General features: G+C 37.2%; 1 protein-coding gene across 1 annotated transcript in view; it reads left to right on the forward strand.

Annotated features, from left to right (window-relative positions):
* ITPRID1 (ITPR interacting domain containing 1) overlaps positions 1-22,226 on the forward strand; it is a 69,502-nt gene that overhangs the window by 24,649 nt on the left and 22,627 nt on the right. Inside the window, 1 exon segment of the mRNA XM_019930289.2 lies at positions 1,868-1,925. Coding sequence (XP_019785848.2) covers positions 1,868-1,925 — 58 coding nt within the window.

The following is a 22,226-nucleotide window of genomic DNA, read 5'->3' on the forward strand; positions in this document are numbered from 1 at the left end:
AGATTTTTAATGCAAAAATCAACATTTTTGTGTTTAATTTTACTGAGTTAAACTGAGTCTGTTCCTTTCTTTTTTTAATTCCCAAATATATTATGAGAATTTAATACTTATGAAACTTCTGTAACTGTAGACTCTCTTAGGATGCTTCTTTGTATCTACAATATAACATCTTTAACCTTCCCTCTGGCTTACATACAAGGACCCTGCTCTCTGGAACTCCTATGTAAGAATGTTACCCATAGTATTAAACAATGCCAGTCAGCATCTTGTTTAGGTGAGAAATATTTCAAACGTTACAATTATTATTTTTTTTAATAACTTGGGCCCAGGTGGAATAACCCAGGAATACACCTGGTTTCCATTTTACATTATTGGGAATTTTTTGTTTTTCTTTTTTTTAATAGATGAATAGGTACTTTACATTGCACTAAGTGGATTTTTCTCCAGGATAACATTCACAGAGAAAAAATTTACTTATTATACTGAAAAATTTATATGGTGCACACTGGTTTGAGTTACAAAACCAGTAAAAATAATGTTAAGTATTAAGTAGAAGTATGTCTAATTAAGTAGAAGTATGTCTAATCAATTACAAGTATAAAGTACCTTCTGTGAAAAAAGAGATGAAGGATTAAAAAGAGGGAATAAATATTTCTTCTTACATTGCTGAGCTATATCCTCATAGTCCTCTGTTTATTCCTGGGTTAAAGGTAATTTTTGGCCGTATGTACCACAATGCTTAAAATGTTTTCATCCTTTGATTCAGCCTTCAATATTCAGACATGAATCCCAAATAAATAATATGACATGTAGAAATAGATTTATGTACAAAGATACTCATCTCAGCATCATTTCTATTTGCAAAATTTAGAAAACTTTCCAACATTAGGAGAATCATTAAGTAAATTAATGTACCTTCAAAATATGGCCTATTGTGCACTCATTGAAGATGGTGTTTTCAAAGAAATTTTATATGGGGAAAAGAGGTCCCTCCAAATTTTGAGATGAAAATTTGACTACGTTACTATATCCAGAATTAATGTATTAAAAGAAAACCTGCAAAGACATGCTCCAAAATAATAACAGTAACCATTTTCCTACCTTCTTTAACTTTTTATATTTATCAAGTTTCTATAGAAAGCTGTTATTATTTTTAAAGAAATAATTATTATTTTGTTTTAACAATTTTATTCTCGTTAATAGGGTAATATTAATTCCTTAAAAGAATTTTTTAAATAAATTCTACTCTCTCAATTTGAAAATCAATTTGAAAATCAAATTTTCTTTGAGCTTTCTAAGCTTTATATAGCAACTGAGTTATGAAATTTTTTTTTCATATATTTTTTCAAATATTTTTTTCAAATTTTTTCATATATTTTTTTCAAATTTTTTTTTCTAAGCTTTATATAGCAACTGAGTTATGAAATTTCCTGAATTGCTCTCCACAAATTTACCAAGTTGTAAATAAATCCCTTAGAGAGCTAAAATTAAATATGGGAAATAACTTGCTTGCTCCAAATACAGTTAAAGCTCTTTAGGAACAAAAGAAATATTTCTAGGTTAATAGTAATAATATTATTTAAGTTTAGTTCAAATGCCACATTTTCCAGGCAGGGCCTCTATTCCTTCCACCCAGAAGTGATCTTTCCCTTTCCCTCTTCTTAACTCCCTTAGTTCTTTGAATCTTTGTTATGAGTGCCTTGTACATACCACCTGCCTGCCACAGACTGTTAGCTCTCTGAGTTCAGAAATCATGTTTAATCCTCTCGGCAGTAGCCAGTAGGTATTCATTATATGTTGATTAAATAAATGAAGTGAATTTATTATGAAAGGTTTCTAATGAGACTGATGCACTTTGGTGTCTCAGGTCCAGAGCTTTGAAGAAGAGGCTGGTAATCCTCTCGACATGACCTCAGGAACTGTAGGTAAGAATTCATCAAGGTGTACAATTCATCAATGGTCTTTCACAAAGAAAATGTCAATAACTAGTGCTCAATTTTCTTAATATGTAGAACTTAAATTATCTTCAAGAGATGCTATACCTACTATTACTACTACTTCGACCTACTATTATTAAACACCTGCTGGCAATGCATATGTACATGTAAATTTCAAAATACTTACTACAGAAATGTCCAGTATCCCTGGGGCTAATGTAGTATGTGTTATTGTCTAACAAAAACTCTATATGGGACTTCCCTGGTGGCGCAGTGGTTGAGAGTCCGCCTGCCGATGCAGGGGACACGGGTTCGTGCCCCGGTCCGGGAAGATCCCACATGCCGCAGAGCGGCTGGGCCCGTGAGCCACGGCCGCTGAGCCTGCGCATCCGGAGCCTGTGCTCCGCAACGGGAGAGGCCACAACAGTGAGAGGCCCGCGTACCGCAAAAAAATAAATAAATAAAAATTAAATATAGGTAAAGGTTTAGACTCATTATTTTTAAAAGAAATCCATTCCCATTCCATTAGAATATTTTACGAGTAAAATTTCTTTTCTGCTTAAGAGTAAGTAGTTGCAAAAAAAAAAAAAAAAAAAAAAAAAAAAAAACTCTATATGGCCCAAAATAGGCTAATGAAATGGATTTTACACAGACCTGGGGCTAACTGAGTGAATACTTTCTTACTCCTACTGCCAACTGCTTGCTGTTTCACAAGTCATATTTTACTGGACCTCAGTTTTTCCGTCTGTAATAAAGAGGTAAGTACAGATAATTTTTAAGTTCTCTGCTGGCACTTATAGTCTACATTAAGTGATTCTATGACCATCATATTAATCTCACAGTGGAAACAAGTTGCTTAGATGTAACATTCCAAATCATCTCTTAGACTGGTGTTATATTACCCTAGAAAACAGAGAAGGAAGTCTTTCTCCACTACTGGTTCTTAGGCTGCCATTCAGCCATCATTGTGATTCAGCATTTCCATGATGCTATAAAAGAGCTAGAAGTAGACAGGGGTTAGTGAAGCAAAATAAAGCAGATGAAGCTCGCGTGCTTCCTAGAAGAAAATATGCAAATTTAAAATTTAATTTAGTGTGGTGTCAAACACATTTTTTTCATTACAAAGTGTATGTATGGGCCTCATTTTGCTAAACGCTGTTTAGAAATTATGCATTAGTAATTATAGGGTCCTGCTGATTACATAAATTGTTATCCTGCTCTTCGAAGTAATTACCACTAACCTGCACTGAGGTTTATAAGACAAAAATAAGCATCTGTTTTCCATCTAATTGAACGCTTCTCAGTGAAGCTGGAGGTCCCCTTGCCAATAGGAATTGCCTTCCTTGACATTCAATTAAGAGGTCTGCTGATACCATGTAAGTCTCCCCAGTCATTCCAAAAAATGATTTGGGAAGTTAGGCAAAAGCACTAATTTACATTTAATCTCAAATTCGTAGAACAAATTAAGATGGGTGAAGGTTGGCCTAATGGAGAAAATCTGAATTATAGTAAAGCAAATGCGATTTTATTACTTTCAAAAACAGTGTTGTTAACCCAAGAAAAAATAGGACTGAGAAAAAATAAGTAAAACTAGTTTGATTAATAGGGAAAGGGAAAATTATTACTTTGATTGATATATATGAATGGATTACATATATATGAATTATATATGTACATATTAAATATATACACATATGAATGAATGCTTACACAAAGTTCAAAAGATGACTTGACTTAAAAGATGAAAGCACATGGACTGTTTGACCAATAGGATATGGCAGAAATGATGTTGTGCCACTTTCAAGCTTATCCTTTAACCCACCTGGCTGCTTCCTGTTTCTTGAGATACCTGCTCTTGGAACATTCCTTCTGGGAACCTAGCCCTAGCTCATTCTGTGTGAGAAGTGCACCATGTGGGTATGCCACATGTGATCACTCTGGTGGGACAGCCTTGAATGAGCTCACCTGTGAATAAACCATCTTAGTTACCCAGTTCGGTCAAACTTTCAAATGACTCCAGCCCAGATGCCATCAGACTGCAACTGCCTGAGAGAATCCAAGCGACAGCCACATAGCTAAGCTGAATCAATCCACAGAACCATGGAAGTAATAATGAATTGTAGTTTTAAGCCACATATATACACACAAATAGATGAAGGCATGTGATGAACCCTTCAAATACCTTTAAAACTTGAAGATATTCTAAAGACTATTTCATCTACTCAAGCACAATACTCTGAATATTAGCAGAAAAAGTGTATTTAAGCATTTCCCTAAATGAATTTGAGCAAAATTTCTTCTTATGAAAGATGGGGACCCAAGGCCACAAATGTACCATCCTCCCTTTATCACTGAAAAATTATCACTGGAATGACGAGGGAATATAAATATAAGAAGGAAACATATAACAATTCTCATCTCACTGAAAATATTCATTTCTGAGGATTCCAAATGATTCTTTGTAGTCATTCTTTTATTGGTGAGCATTTTTGGAATAGCCTCTAATTGTGAACTGCTAGATACTGTGGTAATTTTTCTGTGTTTGCTGATATTACAGTGACAGGAAAGGTATGCCTTGACTAATCTGAGAGTTAACTTAGATTCATTTGGAAATTATGACCATAACTCGTTAGTATAGTTCTACAGTGCACTTACAATGCTAAAGGAAGCTCTTCAGACTAATGATAGACAGTGAACTGTGATGTTTATACCATACATAAATGTAATACATATGACATTTTCAGCATGGAGGAAGGGGAGGTTGGTAAATGGATCAATATAGCTCAAAGTTTTTACATCTTATGTGAAATGGTACAATATTAAAGTACACCACGAGGGACTTCCCTGGTGGCACAGTGGTTAAAAATCCACCTGCCAATGCAGGGGACACAGGTTCGATCCCTGGTCCAGGAAAATCCCACATGCACGGAGCAACTAAGCCCGTGAGCCACAACTACTGAGCTTGCACTCTAGAGCCCGCGAGCCACAACTACTAGCATGCGTGCCACAACTACTGAAGCCCGCGCACCTAGAGCCTGTGCTCCACAACAAGAGAAGCCCCCGCTCGCTGCAACTAGAGAAAGCCCATGTGCAGCAACGAAGACCCAATGCAGCCAAAAAATAAAAATAAAAAAAGAAAATTTAATAAAAGAAAATAAAGTACACTGTGAAATTTTGAGGATTTAAAGCAACCATTAACAAATCAATAGATAGCTAGTGGGAAGCAGCTGCATAGCACAGGGAGATCAGTTCAGTGCTTTGCGACCACCTAGAGAGGTGGGATAGGGAGGGTGGGAGGCACATGCAAGAGGGAGGAGATATGGGGATATATGTATATGTATAGCTGATTCACTTTGTTATAAAGCAGAAACTAACACACAATTGTAAAGCAATTATACTCCAATAAAGATGTTTAAAAAAAAAATGGGCAGAAGACCTAAATAGACATTTCTCCAAAGAAGACATACAGATGGCCAAGAGGCACATGAAAAGCTGCTCAACATCATTAATTAGTAGAGAAATGCAAATCAAAACTACAATGAGGTATCACCTCACACCAATTAGGATGGGCATCATTAGAAAATCTACAAACAACAAATGCTGGAGAGGAAGTGGAGAAAAGGGAACCCTCTTGCACTGTTGGTGGGAATGTAAATTGATACAGCCACTATGGAGAACAGTATGGAGGTTCCTTAAAAAACTGAAAATAGAATTACATATGATCCAATAATCCCACTACTGGGCATATATCCAGAGAAAACCATAATTCAAAAAGACACATGCGCCCCAATGTTCACTGCAGCACTATTTACAATAGCCAGGTCATGGAAGCAACCTCAATGCCCATCAACAGACAAATGGATAAAGAAGATGTGGTACATATATACAATGGAATATTACTCAGCCATAAAAAGGAATGAAACTGGGTCATTTGTAGAGATGTCGATGGATCTAGAGACTGTCATACTGAGTGAAGTAAGTCAGAAAGAGAAAAATAAAAATCAGATATTAATGCATATATGTGGAATCTAGAAAAATAGTACAGATGAACCAGTTTGCAAGGTAGGAATAGATACATAGATGTAGAGAACAAACGTATGGACACCAAGGGGGGAAAGCAGGGTGGGTGGGGGGGGGGGGTGGGATGACTTGGGAGATAGGGATTGACATGTATACACTGATGTGTATAAAATAGGTAACTAATAAGAACCTGCTGTATAAAAAAAAGTTTAAAAAAATCACAGAGGTATAGCAAAAAGCTGATAGAAAAATTAAATTATAATTTAAAAAAGTACAATGAAGGCAGTAAGTGACAGATTGAATACTGCAGAAAAATAACTGAATTTAAAAAGTAGGAGACATGTGTGAGAAATTATTTAAGAATCAAGTAGAAAATGAAATGGATATAATAAACAAAATGTCAAGGAAGACAGATCCAAGGAGTATATTACATAGTCCTAACAGGTGGTTAGAGTTGGACTCTTCCCGTCTTAGTTTTGACTGAGGTTCTAAAAAAGATATCAGATACAAAGTCAACATGTGACAAATCCGTACATGCAACTTTTCTAAGGAAATTGTAGGACTCAGTTCCACAACTCTTGAGCTCATTGTGTATTTAAAGAAGGGACAAGTTGCAGAGAGAAAGAAAAGATTGGTGAAGATATTTAATTGGGGAAAAGTAATGCCCTGTTGTGTTTCTTTCTACCATTTGGAGGAGGACTGGGGATGCTACTTTGAGACCCAAGCAGTAAGGGGCATTTAACGGAGACCACTCACAGAGCAATTTCATTATATTTAACAAGGACAGTCACAGTGTAACCGGTACGTCACATGTTCTGGGTACTTCACATGCATTACACCTTTTAATCCTCAAAATAAACCATTGAGTTAGGCACTATTATTATTTCTAATTATTAGATGAAGAAACTGAAGCACAGAGAGGTTAAGTAACTTTCCATGGCCTCACAGATAGTAGAAAGTGGTTCCAGGTTTCAAATTCAGGTCATCTAGCACCAGAGTCTGTACTCTTAAATACTACACCATACAACTTTGAAATGACTCCTCTGCAGTTGGAAGACATGTGGTTGGTGAATGAGAAAAATAATGCAGGCTGTGAAATGGATTGTGACTCCAGGCTGAGAACTGCTCAAGGACAAGTCAAGAGGGCAAGGGAAGAGTTGACCACTGTATTTCATCAATTATAAGATGAACAGTTTTTCCTTGAAATCAAGATACATCTTACAATTGATGGCAGGTCATAATTTAATTGGCAGAGGGTTTTTTCCTTTTTTAGTGGTACATAAATAATAGAAATCTTTAAATTAATGGTATCTAATACCAATTGATGGCAATGGGCATAAAGAAAAGGGAATGCCACCTGACCAAACTACAGACTCTGCATTGAATCATATTTACACAGCTATAACAATGTGAACACTGTTGATTGGTTTTCAGCTTCGAGAATCAACAAATAGGCAAACACAGAGACTTAATTCTGGTCACATAAACATTTTGAAGATAGAATTAGAGCTGTTGGGAAGTGGTAGATGAAACGTTGGAAGAAAGGTGGAGGAAAGAACAGGGACTTTCATCCAAGAAGAAAACAGATAGCACCCAACCTGGGCAACTGAGAAGTAGTTTCCATAAACGTATGAACAAGCTTAAACCCAGCAATGAATGGTGCCAAATCCTAGGTTTGGAAATATTAGGGAGAAATTACCACTCTTAAGACTGCAGGGGCAGGGGAAGGAGAAATTACCACTCTTAGGACTGCAGAGGCAGGGGAAGGAGTAGTGGCTGAAACCGGGTGGTGAACAGCTGTACGGAAAGCTGTGGCTTTTTGTAGAGTGAGGCAGCCAAGCTGTGGATGACCCAGCAAGGAGGCAGGTGGGAAAATAAATACTCCAAACTCCCTCTCTCGCTATCCTCCAATCTCCAATGGCCAAACCCAAGATGATGCCAGAGATCAAGGAAGCTCATTGATATGGTCAATAAGGGACACATAGAGAAGAAAGGAGACTAGATCTGGAGGAGCAAACAGAAAACATTCAGTACAGTACACTAATGTCTTTACCTTAGATAGAAGGTTGGCAAGATAATGATTAAAGCTGATAGACTGCGAAAGTAAGAAATGTTCAGATAGATGATAGATAATGATAGATAGATAGATGATAGAAATACAAGGACAAAGGGAGTACAGTAGCAGTGTAAATTAGCTAAATCTTACCTTTGATAAATAAATATTACAACAAAAATAGTTTTTATTAAGTCTAGGTACATGAAGGAAATGAGAACACCTAAATATCACAGTAAAATGTATGAGATACAATGATAAGGTGGGGAAAGGGGTAATCCACAAATTTCCAGACAGAAAAGTACAGATTACTTACAAGTGAAAACGTTCCAACATGTCACTAGGAACACTAAATGGCAGATGGGAGTAAACTGATGTACACATAATTTAGAAGTGGGAAAATGTGAACCAATGATTTTATACCCATTCATATTTTTTCTATATGCAAGGGCAGCTTAAAGTCATTCTCAAAGGAAGATTCATGAAGTATTCCCTTCACTACCCTTCTAGGACAATGTCCTGACTGAGTAAGATGTTACTCAAAATAACATAGTCCTGGGAATTCCCTGGCAGTCCAGTGGTAGGACTCCAAGCTGTCACTGCCTAGGTTCAATCCCTGGTCAGGGAACTAAGATCCTGCAAGGAAAAAAAAAAAAAAAAGTACTCTAGGGGCTTCCCTGGTGGTGCAGTGGTTGAGAGTCCGCCTGCCAATGCAGGGGACACGGGTTCGTGCCCCGGTCGGGGAAGATCCCACATGCCGCGGAGCGGCTGGGCCTGTGAGCCATGGCCGCTGAGCCTGAGTGTCTGAACCCGAATGAATGAACCCGAAATCTCTCAGCCTGGGCTCCGCAACGGGAGAGGCCACAACAGTGAGAGGCCCGCGTACCGCAAAAAAAAAAAAAAAAAAAAAGTACTGTAGAATAATTCAAATAGGGTATGGAAAAGGTGAACTCAAGTAAAAACCAACTAAACATACAAAGTTAATTAATTATTGTCAAAATTTTTGAAACAAAATATTACAAAGTAACTTGGGATAAAAATAAAATTTACAATAATAATTTGTTTAAATTCTATTTTATTATAACAAACTACTGTGAAAGATTGGAAATAGGATAAAAGAGAAATAAAGACAAAAATTAATTAGGGTTTATCATATTAAAATCTAATAAAATATACTTCAAGGTAAAAAAACTTAAAAAGAAGACTTTAAAAATTTAATCAAAATTATAAACCACATTTAAGATTTAAAAATTATGAATCATTACATACCAAATAATTAACATCTACTATATAAAGACTGATTTTATGAATTTGTAAAAAGCCTCTAGAAATCAATTAGAACAACAACAAAACCTTATTAGATTAATGAGGAAAGGAAATAGATACAAAGTCCAGGGAAGAAATATACAAGCTCCATAAAAATGGTAAAACATGATCAATGTCTCCTGTAACTAAAGAAATACAAGCTTAAACAGTAATGATAACATGTGTTTCACCTACCATATTAGCAAATATTTAAAGATTTATATAATACCCAGTGATAATAAAAATTTAAAACAAACACCCAATGTTGGTTGGAAGCTAAATTGTCATAATTATTTGGAGTATAATCTGTTGATGTTGCACAATTTTAAATGTATGTAACTTTAGTGCAACTATTATAGTTCTGAAACTTGACCTACCAATAGACTCAAATGTACACGCAAGGATTTTTTACTATAAAAATGTTTATAATAACAAGCAACTAGAGGCAGCCTAAGTGCCAAAAATATGTTTGCTTCAAATAATTATTGTACATTCTGACATTAAAATCTATTAATCTATTCTGACATTAAAATCTATTTTTTTAAATGAGGCAGATATTTATATGTTGATACGGAAAGGTCTCTAAGATATACACCTGCTAAAGGAGGGGGAAAAAGATACGTGCAAAAGAGTCTATATACATACCTCTTTGTGTTAAAAGAGTATATTGAGAGTGGAAAGTATGTGCAGGATGCTTCTGAAAGAATGTATAAGGGACTGTTAATGGCAGCACCTTAACAGAAGGGAAACACATGTTTTAAATTAATTGGCATCTTTTTATTATGTAACCATGTGTATATGTTATTTTCATAACACTACTTAGCAAAATAAACTCTGTGATACTATAGGAAATTGACACAATGAAAATGGGAGATTTTGTTTTAATAAAAATTATGTATGTTAAGGTGTACAATGTGATAATTTGATGTACATATACACAGTGAAATAATTACTATGATGATGACTACTCAAGCTAATTAACATGCCATCTCTTCACATAGTTAACTTTTTTTGTGTGTGTAATGAATGAACCCGAAATCTCTCAGCAAATTTCTAATATTCAATACAGTATTACCAGCTATAGTCATCATGCAGTACCTTAGATCTCTAGACTTACTCATCCTGAATAACTGCAACTTTGTACCCTTTGACCAACATCTCCACTCAAATTGAGAGATTTTATTATTCCTCTCATCTTTTACAGGTCAAACATGAAATAATAAAATATGATAGAAAAGATATTAATATTATAATTGATAATGTGCCTTTAATAGAAGAATATTGAAATAAGTATTCCTTGCTGGTGTTCTTGGAATATTTATTAAAATATCTAACAAACTGTAATGCAAAGATTATTTCATTTATATCTTATACACACACACACACTCACACATAATGTATAGGCTACTTTGCCATAGATATAAATGCAGTAATGTTTGAATTCAATAAAAAAGTATAAGTATAAGTGACACTTTCCTCCTCCAAACAAAGCAAAATACCAAATCCAAGACCTGGGGACTGAGTCCTCCACCTTATAGAAAAGTGCAGAAAATGCAAAGTTAACACTATAAATTCAAAATAATGTAAATGAAGCAAATTTCAACCTCAGTAGTAATCTAAGAAATTTAAATTACACTAAAATAGACAAATGAGTTACTAAATTGATGGAGGGTTAAGAAATCATATAATCTAATGTCAAGTATACACATTGTTTTCCAAAGGCAATATAACAACATGTATCAGAAATATTGCAAATGGTTTACCTTCTGAGCTGTGCGCACCCTCTAGAAAGTTATCCTAAAACAGTTATAAAAGAGGTGTGAAAACTAAAAATAATCAAAAAAAATTAAATTAAAAAAAATCAGAACTAGCCTAGATATCCAACGTAAAAGGTTGTTTAAATAAATAATGCTGCACATCACGCAGTGATTAATGAGAACACAACTGGTATTTTACGCCACAGTGGTTAAAGACTTAGAGTTAGGAGATAAAAACAGGTCAAAATAAAACTCATATTCCTACAGAAAAACATCTCAATTTGCTTATATAAAATTACATATTTAATCTATATAATAGACATAAAAATTACATATAAGATAAACTACAGGTAATAGTTTGGTGACCATCTCATGGTGATGAGTTTCAGGTAATATTTTGTCTTTCCCCTTCTTACATTTTATACAGTACAAATGAAAATGTTTGAAACAAGTTTCAAACATTTTCAACAACAACAACAAAAATCAATCCTTTGATCAATCAATCAAGAGAGAGAAAGAGGGAGAGATCACAGTATTAACAATGGCAATCTCCAGATGATAGAATTACATCTGGTTTTTCCTCCTTTTGCTTATCTGTATTTTCTAATTTGTCTACACAGAATAATCATTCAATGAAGATAATCCTAAATGTTAATTTTTACAATTTGAGTATATTTGGGGACCTAGAGAACTTTGAAGAGATAACTTTTATATCCTGTCTCCTGGTTGGTCTTCTTCCTCATCAGTTACCACTAAACTAGAATCGTTTATTCTCTCTCAATTTTTCCCTTCCCTTCCTTTCTCTTCCCTCCCCTCCCCTCCCCTTCTCTTTCTCTCCCTCTCCCTCTCCCTCTTCCTCTCTCTTCTTCTTTCTTTGTTATTTCAAAGAGGCTGGTATTCGAATTTAGAAAACACCAAAAATGGCCTATTTCCTTTGTTAGGCAGACAAATTCCGTAGTCCCTGCTATTCTTCCTCCTTTATTTTCTCTACCTATACCCGCTTCCTTTTGCTATTATTGCCCTTGGTGAATGACACCTCCACAGGACTTACTGGAGAAACTGTAACCTGGCTCTCTTGTGCCAAACAGTGCTCCTTTTAGGGGTAGGAATCTTGTCCTATTTACCCAATAAGCCTAGCACAGTGCCTGACCCATCAGGCAATCCCATACATACATGTTGCCTCCCCACATTGGTCATGTCGCCTTCTGGGCTTCTCTTGTCTTAACCAAAAGAGTTCCCAATTCTAATTCATCAGTAGTGATTTAATGTTGCAACAGTGCATTATGGGCAGAGTATAATGACTAGCTTAAAATGTAGTGCATGTTTTTTTTTAATGGTTTTACTGTCATAGATTTCAATATATGTAAATTAGGAATTTACCCAATTTGTACATGCCTTTCAAATCTGTGAATTGCTCATTCATTTTATTCATGTTGCATTTAGTACTAAGTAATGTAGACAATTTACTTCACTTTTATACACATTTCAGCAACATCTCTCAGAAAGCTGGTTTATCAGAATATATGTGAAATCTGTTGCTGAACTTTATACTCCAATCAATTACAATTATTATGAAGGAGCATTTCCTTGTCAATTAACAATTTACATCAATACACAGATCTGTAGTGTCCCAAGCAATTTTAATTATAGTACTTAATGTAATGATCACACTATTCTTTCCTCTTTAGAGATAAGACATCAATAAATTAACTTGACTAAGTTTACACAGCTGGCCAAGGGAAGGACCAAAATTCAAGCCAGGATCTTGTCCTCCTTCCATACTGAATTAATTCATTCAACAAATATTCAATGAGCACTTATACATACAAGAACCTGTTCTAGGTGCTGGGGTTACAGATGGAAGACAAACAGAGCCTAGTCTCATGGAGCTTACAAGATTTAGGAGAAACTAATTAATTATTAATGTACAATTGTGATAAGGGTCAAGAGGAAAAAGCAAAAGATGAATTGAAAGCTGCTAACATCCCGGAAAGAACCAAGTACAGATTTAAGTGCCTTGATAAAGCATCATTTTAACTTCCGGGCAACATCTGAGTGCTCACTCTGTGTCAGGCACACTTCCAGACACTTTCCATCTATTAATTCATTGAATCCTCCCTTGGAGGTGGATTCTATCATTATCATTCCCAGTGCACAGATGAGGAAACTGATGTACAGAGATTGTGTGGTTGCCCATGGCCACACATCTCAGAGCCCCTGACTGTCTTTTGTTTCTGGTTGCCTTCTAAATTGGCATTGACAGAATCCCTGTGGTGACGAGCTCTTAACGCTTACCTTAAACCCTAGTGCAGAAAGTCTATTGAAACAACAACATTGCTCAAATATAAAACAAACTTAGATCATGAGACTCAGAAGATACTGATTTCTATAATAACCTCCTACACATGAATCTACTTTGGCGTTTATGGCTTCATACCTGGATTATTACCACTGACCTCCCCGATGGTGTGATTTGCTAACTTGGAGGTAAAAATGGACTCCATTGGCAATGAGAAGAGGAGCAGAAGTGCCCACCTCTTTGGTTGTTTGCTCGGCCTAGGTAGTGTTACTTGTTTGGGGGGAATTAGTGCACAGGGAAAAGGATAGCCAGAATGAGGGGAACTGATCACTTGAGACTGCCTGTTCACAAGACAGATTAGGACCAGTACACTGGTGGGGCACAAGTCTCAGTGGCTCTGTCCCTTGTCTCAGTCGCCTGGCCTCAATTTGAGTCCAATTGCTTAATTTTCTGCACACCCCACGAAAGCCAATTCCCATGCTGCTCTGCGTTTTCTTTATATTTCTCCATAATACCATCTCTGGCTGTTTAACTGCAGCGGGCTTTATGATAAGGGTTACTGTTTGTTGTTTTCTTCGCTGGCAGTAGGCAAAGACTTCATTTTAAAAGACACACTCCAACTCAAACAGCCCTGAACGACTTACAGAAAGCAGGGTGTTTTCTAGGCTTGTTTTTGAAATATTACAATTTTTATTAGGCAATTTTATCATTGTTATAAATAAGTAATTGTACTGGGGAGAAGGGATAATCCTTATTTAATTAAATTCATCTATACTCCCAGGTTGGCAGCAACAAGACATATGTGAGACTAATACCCACAGCCTGCCTCTTTGCATGTGCAATTAAAAATTCACTCTACAGTAGCACTGCCAGTTTCATGTTGCTTTTGGCATTTACAAATTCTTTTATTTTGTGACTTTTTTTTTTACCATACACATATGCTGGAGCAGATGTTGCTTATTTGTTGTTTATTCAAATCTGTAGGCCCTGGCAGCTAACTCCATTGTTCTGTAATGAAGCTTTATTCACTGTCCTGTATTAGGACCCAGCGCCTGCACGAGAGGCTGCGTTAGCTCCCAGTAGGATGCCACAGTTATTGCCCTTGTAGTTGGCTGTTTATAGTCGGAAGCTTGCGTTGGGGAGAAAAATCAACAACAACAAAGGGCTGGGTGGTTATAGTTGGGGTGAATGGAAAGGAACGGAACAGGCGGGAAGGTCACCCAGCATTACTCTGCTCTGTAGTTCTGCCTGGTGGCCTCAGCCTGGCATCCGGGTTCATCTGCTGTGGGGATTTGGTGTCTGGGGCTGGGAAGCATTTCCTCCCTGTTCTTTCTCTTCTTTTTCTTTCCTTTCCTCTCTCTAGTTATTTAATTCGTTCACGGGCGGGGTGTCTAGTGCATCTCCTCACCCCCACGCCACCCCCTTATTTCCAGTGCATACATAGATTCACTAACAGCCACGCTTAGTCCAGCGCAAAACTTTCTTCCATATATCACACCCTCATCACATCTTTCCTCACACCCTCATCACATCTTTCCTCATCCACGTACTGTTTCTGGCTGCCTGTGTCCTGGGGAAGCCACACTTCATAAAGTCAAGAATGTCAGGTCCACGTTGACCAAAATAAAGACCTGCTGATCCCTAGAGCTCCAACACCAATTTGGAGACGTTCGCCTTCTGGAAAACCCCTGTCTTGGCCAGGAGGCAATCAATCAGAGATGTAACCACCTCCATCTGGCACATTATGACATGGAACCTCACTATTAACACATTTGTGATTCATCTTGTCCCAAGGAGTGGTGCCAGGGATCAAACCACATCCTCCCTCCCCGTGGCAGCTGGGAGCAGTCTAGCTTCCAGCATGCAGAGTTAACACATTGGCTCCTGTGACATTGCAAGTAACAATTCTTTTAATTATCACACCTTCCCTCCCCCTCCCCACCCACTCCACAGACATTTTGGCACCATGGGGATGTTTTGCAGCCGGCAATCAGTACTTTTCTTAATTGACTGAGTATGTTCCATTAGCATGAAGGCTGGTATTATCCACTATCAAATAAAAGGGGCAGTTGCTTGATGCTAAGTTCTATAGCTACAACCCTACACTTGTTTGGGAGCTTTCACTTCCATAATAATGCTCTACTGTTCATTCATGATTGTTTTTTGAATTTCATTCTCCTAATTGTCTATACTTGGATATATCCTTAGGATTGAATTCAAGGTCTTTCCCATTCTGGCCTCAGTACATCCTGACGGTCTCACTTCCTTTCCCACAGCCCAAACTGCATGTATTTGGGTTGCTTTGCATCCCTCAGCACTTCCCACTTTTACATCTTTGTAGTTGCCTTGCTGCCTTTTCATGGAATCCACTTCCAATTTCTTTTTCTACATGCCAAAAGTCATCCATCCTCAAGGTCTCAGTTCAGCTATTGCCTCTTCTATCATCTCCTCCAAGAACCCTCTTCCCTGGAGTACCCCTTCTTCAGTGCTCCCATAAATTTTGATATGCCTTTACTATAGGCCTGAACACAGTTTGCCTTGAATTATAATTAGCTGGTGCAAAACATATGTCTCTAACTAAATTGGTATTTCTTTTACGGATTCTTTGCATACGTCTTTGTAGCCATGTCTTGATTAGGGGTTGGCATCACATCCGTGGAGCACTTAGCATGGAAAATGGGCTTAAAGAATGGGGATAAACCTGTACTGAGTATTCTATAGGCCAGGCATCACACACAGCACTTTACATTCTTAACTCATCCTTAAAACAACCACAGGAATTAGTGGATTTTACCCCCATTTTACAGAAGAGGAAACTGAGGCTGAGAGAGGATAAATAATTAGATCCAGGTAACCCAGCTATTGAGTGACTGAGCTAGGATAAACAGATCTGTCTGATGCAAAAACTTTTATTCTTGCCAAAACATTCCTCTATTTCCCTAACAAAAATCTTAATGTTATGTTAGAATAGTCAAGATACCACCCTAATGTTAAAATGTAGGTAGAATTAGATTTATAATTCAACAGAGAAAACACTGTTGTACTTCTAAGGGAATATTAAAATCAAAGTATACTAATATGGTTGAAATAAACCACACCAAAAAAGGGGGAGCAAACCAAAGTTTATGATTTAACTAGGAGTTCAGTTTATTTATTTAAATTCAGGCTTAATAATAACAGTTATTATTATTATTATATAACTCCCCACAGAACTATGCTAGATGAAAATGAACAAGAGCATGCTCTTCTATGCCCCTTAGAAAAATGAACTTTTTGTTTAACGAGATGTGTTTCAGGGTTTGTTCAGAGGATAGCTTATAGCAGATATGAAACCAGGAATCCTTTATTTTGTTTTAGCCTAACAGGTTGTTTTGGAAGAGGATTAGAAAATCGGTCTCTCACAGGCCCTTTTTTGAGCCTGGAGAGGTGATTATGGAAGGAATGAAGGGTGTGGCCAAGGGTGGTTGATAGAAGCCACCAAAGAAGAAGAAAGAGGGGCTTCCCTGGTGGCGCAGTGGTTGAGAGTCCGCCTGCCGATGGAGGGGACACGGGTTCGTGCCCCGGTCTGGAAAGATCCCACCTGCCGCGGAGCAGCTGGGCCCGTGAACCATGGCCGCTGAGCCTGCGCGTCCGCAGCCTGTGCTGCGCAACGGCAGAGGCCACAACAGTGAGAGGCCAGCGTACCACAAAAAAAGAAAAAAAAAGAGGAAAAAAGGGAAGGTAAAGAAAAAAAAGAGGAAAAAAGGGAAGGTAAAGAGGACGTGTTTCAGATGTTTTTTATCATACGGTTTATCCCCTATTCTTGCCCCAGCTCGGCCCCAGCACTTTTCCCCCACTCCTTTCTAGGTTCCTTTAATTACTGGCCAAGTGCTAGTATAAAACCACTCAAGGTGAATATTGCATCAAGAAACTAGGCCATTCATAAGGGAGTTTGTGTTTTGCCAAAAGTCCCAGGCAGTATGAAATCGATGTGAAGACCGATGGCTTAGGGGAGTGCAAGGGGAAAATCATTGCTTCCCACCTTCTTTTCAGGAATCTGTTGGAAGAAAGATCCCAGTACTTGTCTTGTGTAGCAAACATTATCCTGTATGGTAAGCACAAGGCTCTAGAAAAGTCTGAGCAAATGAGAAGGAAACTGGTACTAGAAGAAGCTTTGAATATTAGGGCTTTTCCTTCCATATCTGATCTTATTCTGGCTGTTCTCCTCACTTTGGAAAGAGAGTTGGCATTTCCCCCTCTTAGTCTTCCCTGGGAAAGTTGAAACCAGAGGTGAGGCTGGTTCTTCTCCCTGGGAAGAGAGGTTAGAGAGTGGCTCAGAGCTAGAGCAGCTGAGAATTTGATTGGTTTCTTCTGCTGACAACTGTAGTCTGCTTCTGGTGCCCATACAGACTTCAAGGATGATATCTGACATGGTCTGTTTCCTTCAGCAGGTGCAGTTTGCCCACCTGCATGGCAATTGCACAGGTTTCACCTTGGTCATGGTCTGATGCACTAACCAATAGGATTTAAAATTTATTTAATAAAATATAACATGATATGAACTTGTAAATATTCTATTTTCATTAAATGACTTTCTTTTAAAAATATGCAGTCTACAGGGAAATTCAAAGTTCTGTTTCTATCATTATTGTTCCTATTGTATTAATAGGCAATATTATTAGTATAAATTCTTGCCTCCTGAAAAATATGACTATTTCAAAAACCAGTATTTGCTCTTTGTTAATGATAACGTGAATAAATTGTGATTTCCTAGCAGTCCAAAGACACTGACATGCATACCTTGGTAATCTAGCGGGAGATCTGACACCTATTCGAAGCTCAGAAAGTATTTCTTCAATGGATGAATGAGACAACAAAGATTTCTCAGGAGCTGTATCCCTGACTTTGATAAAAAGGCAAAATCAAGCCCCTATCTAAATGTTTTCATAGAGCAATGATATGAGAGAGAAAGAGAGAGCTAGAGAAAGAGAGAGATGGAGAAACTTATGATGGCCAGGCTCTAAAGGCTTAAATAAAATCAATGTCACTTAAATGAATTTTTGCAAAGATAATGTAGTGCAGTAGTATGGACTTCTGTTGACTTGATAATGATAAAAAGCTTTGAATTTAGAAGAATAAAAAAATTTTATGCCCATCAGACTATTATTTTCAAGCATTAGCATCGAATAATATATCAACTGGGATTTTATCAGAGAAATTGAAAGTTTACATGGAGATATTGAATAGAAGAATGGACCAAGATATTTTGGGCAAGGTATTTTTGTTTATTTTCTTTTATGTACCTTACCAGCTCTTCCTACACTTTCCAATACCTTCTCAATATATTTTTTCATAAAATAAATTTTTACGCCAGGTAAACTAACAAATCTAATCATTTAAATTTACTCTTGGCATCTACTCTTATGGTAATTTCCATCCTTTTTTTTTCTCTAGATAGAATGATTTCTAAGCATGCTATGAAACTGTCATCCTCAGGGATTTTCCTTCACCTTCTTTTTCCTACATCTTTTTGGGTTGGATTATCCTTTTCCTAGAACTCATTTATTTCTTTGGGTACCCCTTTTTTTTTTTCAGAAAACATCCTCCAGTGATTTCATTAGATTAAAAAGATATATAATCAGAAAACAAAACTCTGTTCTTAGTGTGCCTTTCTAATCAACAAGATGGTGGTGCTTAATGCCTGATGCACAGTTGTCACGTTAGGATATCTTAGCATCACCAACCCTCTAGTGTTTTTTCACTCAACGTGAAGGACTTCCGTTAGTTTTTTTTCATTGGGCAGTCTGCTAGTGATAAATTCTCTCAATTTTGTTTATCTGGGAATGTCTTAAACTGTCTTTTATTTTTGAAGGACAGTTTTGCTGAATATAGAATTTCTCGGTTGGCATTCTTTTCTCTTTCAGTGCTTTGCAATGTCATCCCACAGCCTCTGGTCTTCATGGTCTCTGATGGGAAGTTAACTGTTAATCTTATTGAGTTTCCCTATGGTTTATTGTTATGATAGTTTGTTGTTGTTTCTGGTTGGTTGGTTTGTTTTAAAGTGACTTCCCTGGATTAATTCTGTGAAGTCTGTCTTCTTTGTCATGTGCAGTCACTGAAGTCTCTACTCAGATAGCTTAGTGGTCAGTTAATGATTGGGCAGATTTTTTTTTTAAGTGCCTTGAACAAATAAATCTCCCACGCACTGCTGATGGTTTCTGTGCATATGTTGGAGCACAGCTTCAGTGCTCCAACTATATACAACTCAGCCTAGTCTTCACTTCCTCCTTGTTCAGAGCCTCAAGGTCAGCCCGAGGTGAAAGATTGGGGTCTCCTCAGATCTTTCCTGTCATGCACACAACCTTGCACATGTGTACAACCTTCTAGATCCATAGGAATATATTGGAGCTTTTCAAAGTCTTCTGTGGGCATTAGTCAGCTTCATGTTTGCCCCAAGTGGTATCGCCATCTCAGGTAGCTGCAATGTTAAACAATTATCTTTGGTTGTTTTTGACAAATGCCCTGAAGATGTGGCTTTCCTCACTTAAGGACCTGTGAGTCAAATCAAATAAAGACAAGCTTAGTGAATGGGGTTTTCTCAGAGAGCTGCCAGCCAGGTCAACTAGTGACAGTTCTCCAGGGATGGGCTTTTCTGGGAGGTTCACCCTTTTTCTGCTTCTACCACTCACTGCTAAGTCTTCTGATTTTCACAGCTATTGTTGTTCCAAGGCTGCTGGTTTTCAAGGCTCATGCAGAGCTGGGGAAAGGATGATGGGATTAGGGTAAGTTAAAATGCCACAAAGTTCACTGTTCTTATTTATATCCAGCTTTTTTTTTCCCTTGAATAAATGCTCCTTAGGTTGTTGCAAGCCTTGAGTTAATTTCTAGAGTTCTGAAAAAGTTAATATTGACCATTTTTGCCAGTGTTCTTGTTGCTTTTATGTAGAAATGGGGTTTGGCAGGCTATTTTTCCATTATTCCAGAAGTACTTCTCTCCTTTTATGTCTTTGTAATAAAACAAATTTCTTTTTTTTTTAAAGAGGATTCATTATCTGATCTAAACTATTAAAGTATTAGCAAGGAGGTATGTTTCCCTTGAATTACTTAACAATATATTCCTATAGTACAGCTAAGAGATGCACACACATCAATGGTTATCATCAAAATATAAATAGGGGGCTTCCCTGGTGGCGCAGTGGTTGAGAATCTGCCTGCTAATGCAGGGGACACGGGTTCGAGCCCTGGTCTGGGAGGATCCCACATGGCGCAGAGCAACTAGGCCCGTGAGCCACAACTACTGAACCTGCGCGTCTGGAGCCTGCGCTCGGCAACAAGAGAGGCCGCGACAGTGAGAGACCCGCGCACCGCGATGAAGAGTGGCCCCTGCTTGCCACAACTAGAGAAAACTCTCGCACAGAAACGAAGAACCAACACAGCCAAAAATAAAAATAAATAAATTAAAAGAAGGCTCAACATTTAAAAAGATATATATATATATTTATAAATAGGAACACATCCACATACTTCCCTCCCTTTTATACTTCCTTCTGCCCCTCTGCTGCCAACCTAATGAACAAGTCCTGGTGTACATTTCTCAAAGATGGTTTAACAATTCCATGTCCAAGATGCTACTATATGAACAAATTTCTTCACTACAGTTTTAGCAAGATATTTGCAAAGAAAAAAATTATATGTGTTCATTCTACCATTTTAGTCCAGAGTCTACATTTGTTTTATTATTCAGTAACAATGGATTGAAACATTTCTACTAGTAGAATATCAGGTAGTAAGACACACCAGAAGCAAAGATATTCTTGGTTAAGACCATCCTTCTTTTAAATCCCCATATGATCAGCAGTCTGTTTTGTTTCCATGTAAAGCTAGATTCAGTGGTTATGTTTATATTTATGTTGTATACCAGACAGCATTCTCAACCTTCCTGAATTTGAGAGATGGCTTCTTATGACATTAAGTTACATTTGTGTTATTCTTGCCGTTAATAAGAGCTTCATATTTTTCTAGCTCATAAGTTTTTTCCTTACAGTCACCAGTATAGTAGTTTAAGCAGTCAGGCTTATCTCCATTTATCAGATGCTAAACTTTGGCTCAGAGGAGTTAAGCGATTTGCCACAAAACAACCAATTAGTATGCACCAAGGTTGGAAGTTGAATTCAGGTCATCTGTATTAAAATTTAGAGACCTCTTCGTTATAAGCATCCAGTGTCCTCGACTCCAGGTACCATGGACTTTCAGGTTGTTATTTAGTCCAAACCATCCAATGCTTAAAACACCTACATAACCTCCAATGTTTTCTTAAGCATCTAAAGTAAGGGGGATGGAGAGGTCAGTTCATAAATATTTCCAATAAAATTATGCTTTATAAGAGAAGAGCAGGGCTAGTTATCTTTGTTTTTGGTGGGGAGCAGGGTATGGAAGGGAAGAGAGACTCAACTTTAGCTCAATAGCTTATTTTAAAAAATAACTGCATGCAAGTTTGCAATTTATACTTTTTCTAGTAATTTAACAAATATTTATTGAGTACCTATTATGTGTCCAGAGCTATAAATAACAAAGTCTCCACAAAAGGAAGAGATGACATACAATTAATAGGTGTACACATCTCATGCATAGAGTTATTTTCTCTGTTTTGTACAATACTGTATGCCCAGTTCCTTAGGACATACCCAGATCCTGATACATAATGGGTGTTCAATAAATATACATCTATATAATTAATTAATTAACTAATAAGGTAAACTTAGATGTTTTTAAAGGTTATGAAAAAATAAAATGGAGCAATGGAGTATAGAATGCCCTGGCACAGGGAGTTATATTTGGTTAGATGGTTAGGAAAGATTCTCTGAGGAGAAGGGATT

This window comes from Tursiops truncatus, chromosome 9 (assembly GCF_011762595.2).
Source record: "Tursiops truncatus isolate mTurTru1 chromosome 9, mTurTru1.mat.Y, whole genome shotgun sequence".
In the NCBI taxonomy this organism is placed as follows: domain Eukaryota; kingdom Metazoa; phylum Chordata; class Mammalia; order Artiodactyla; family Delphinidae; genus Tursiops; species Tursiops truncatus.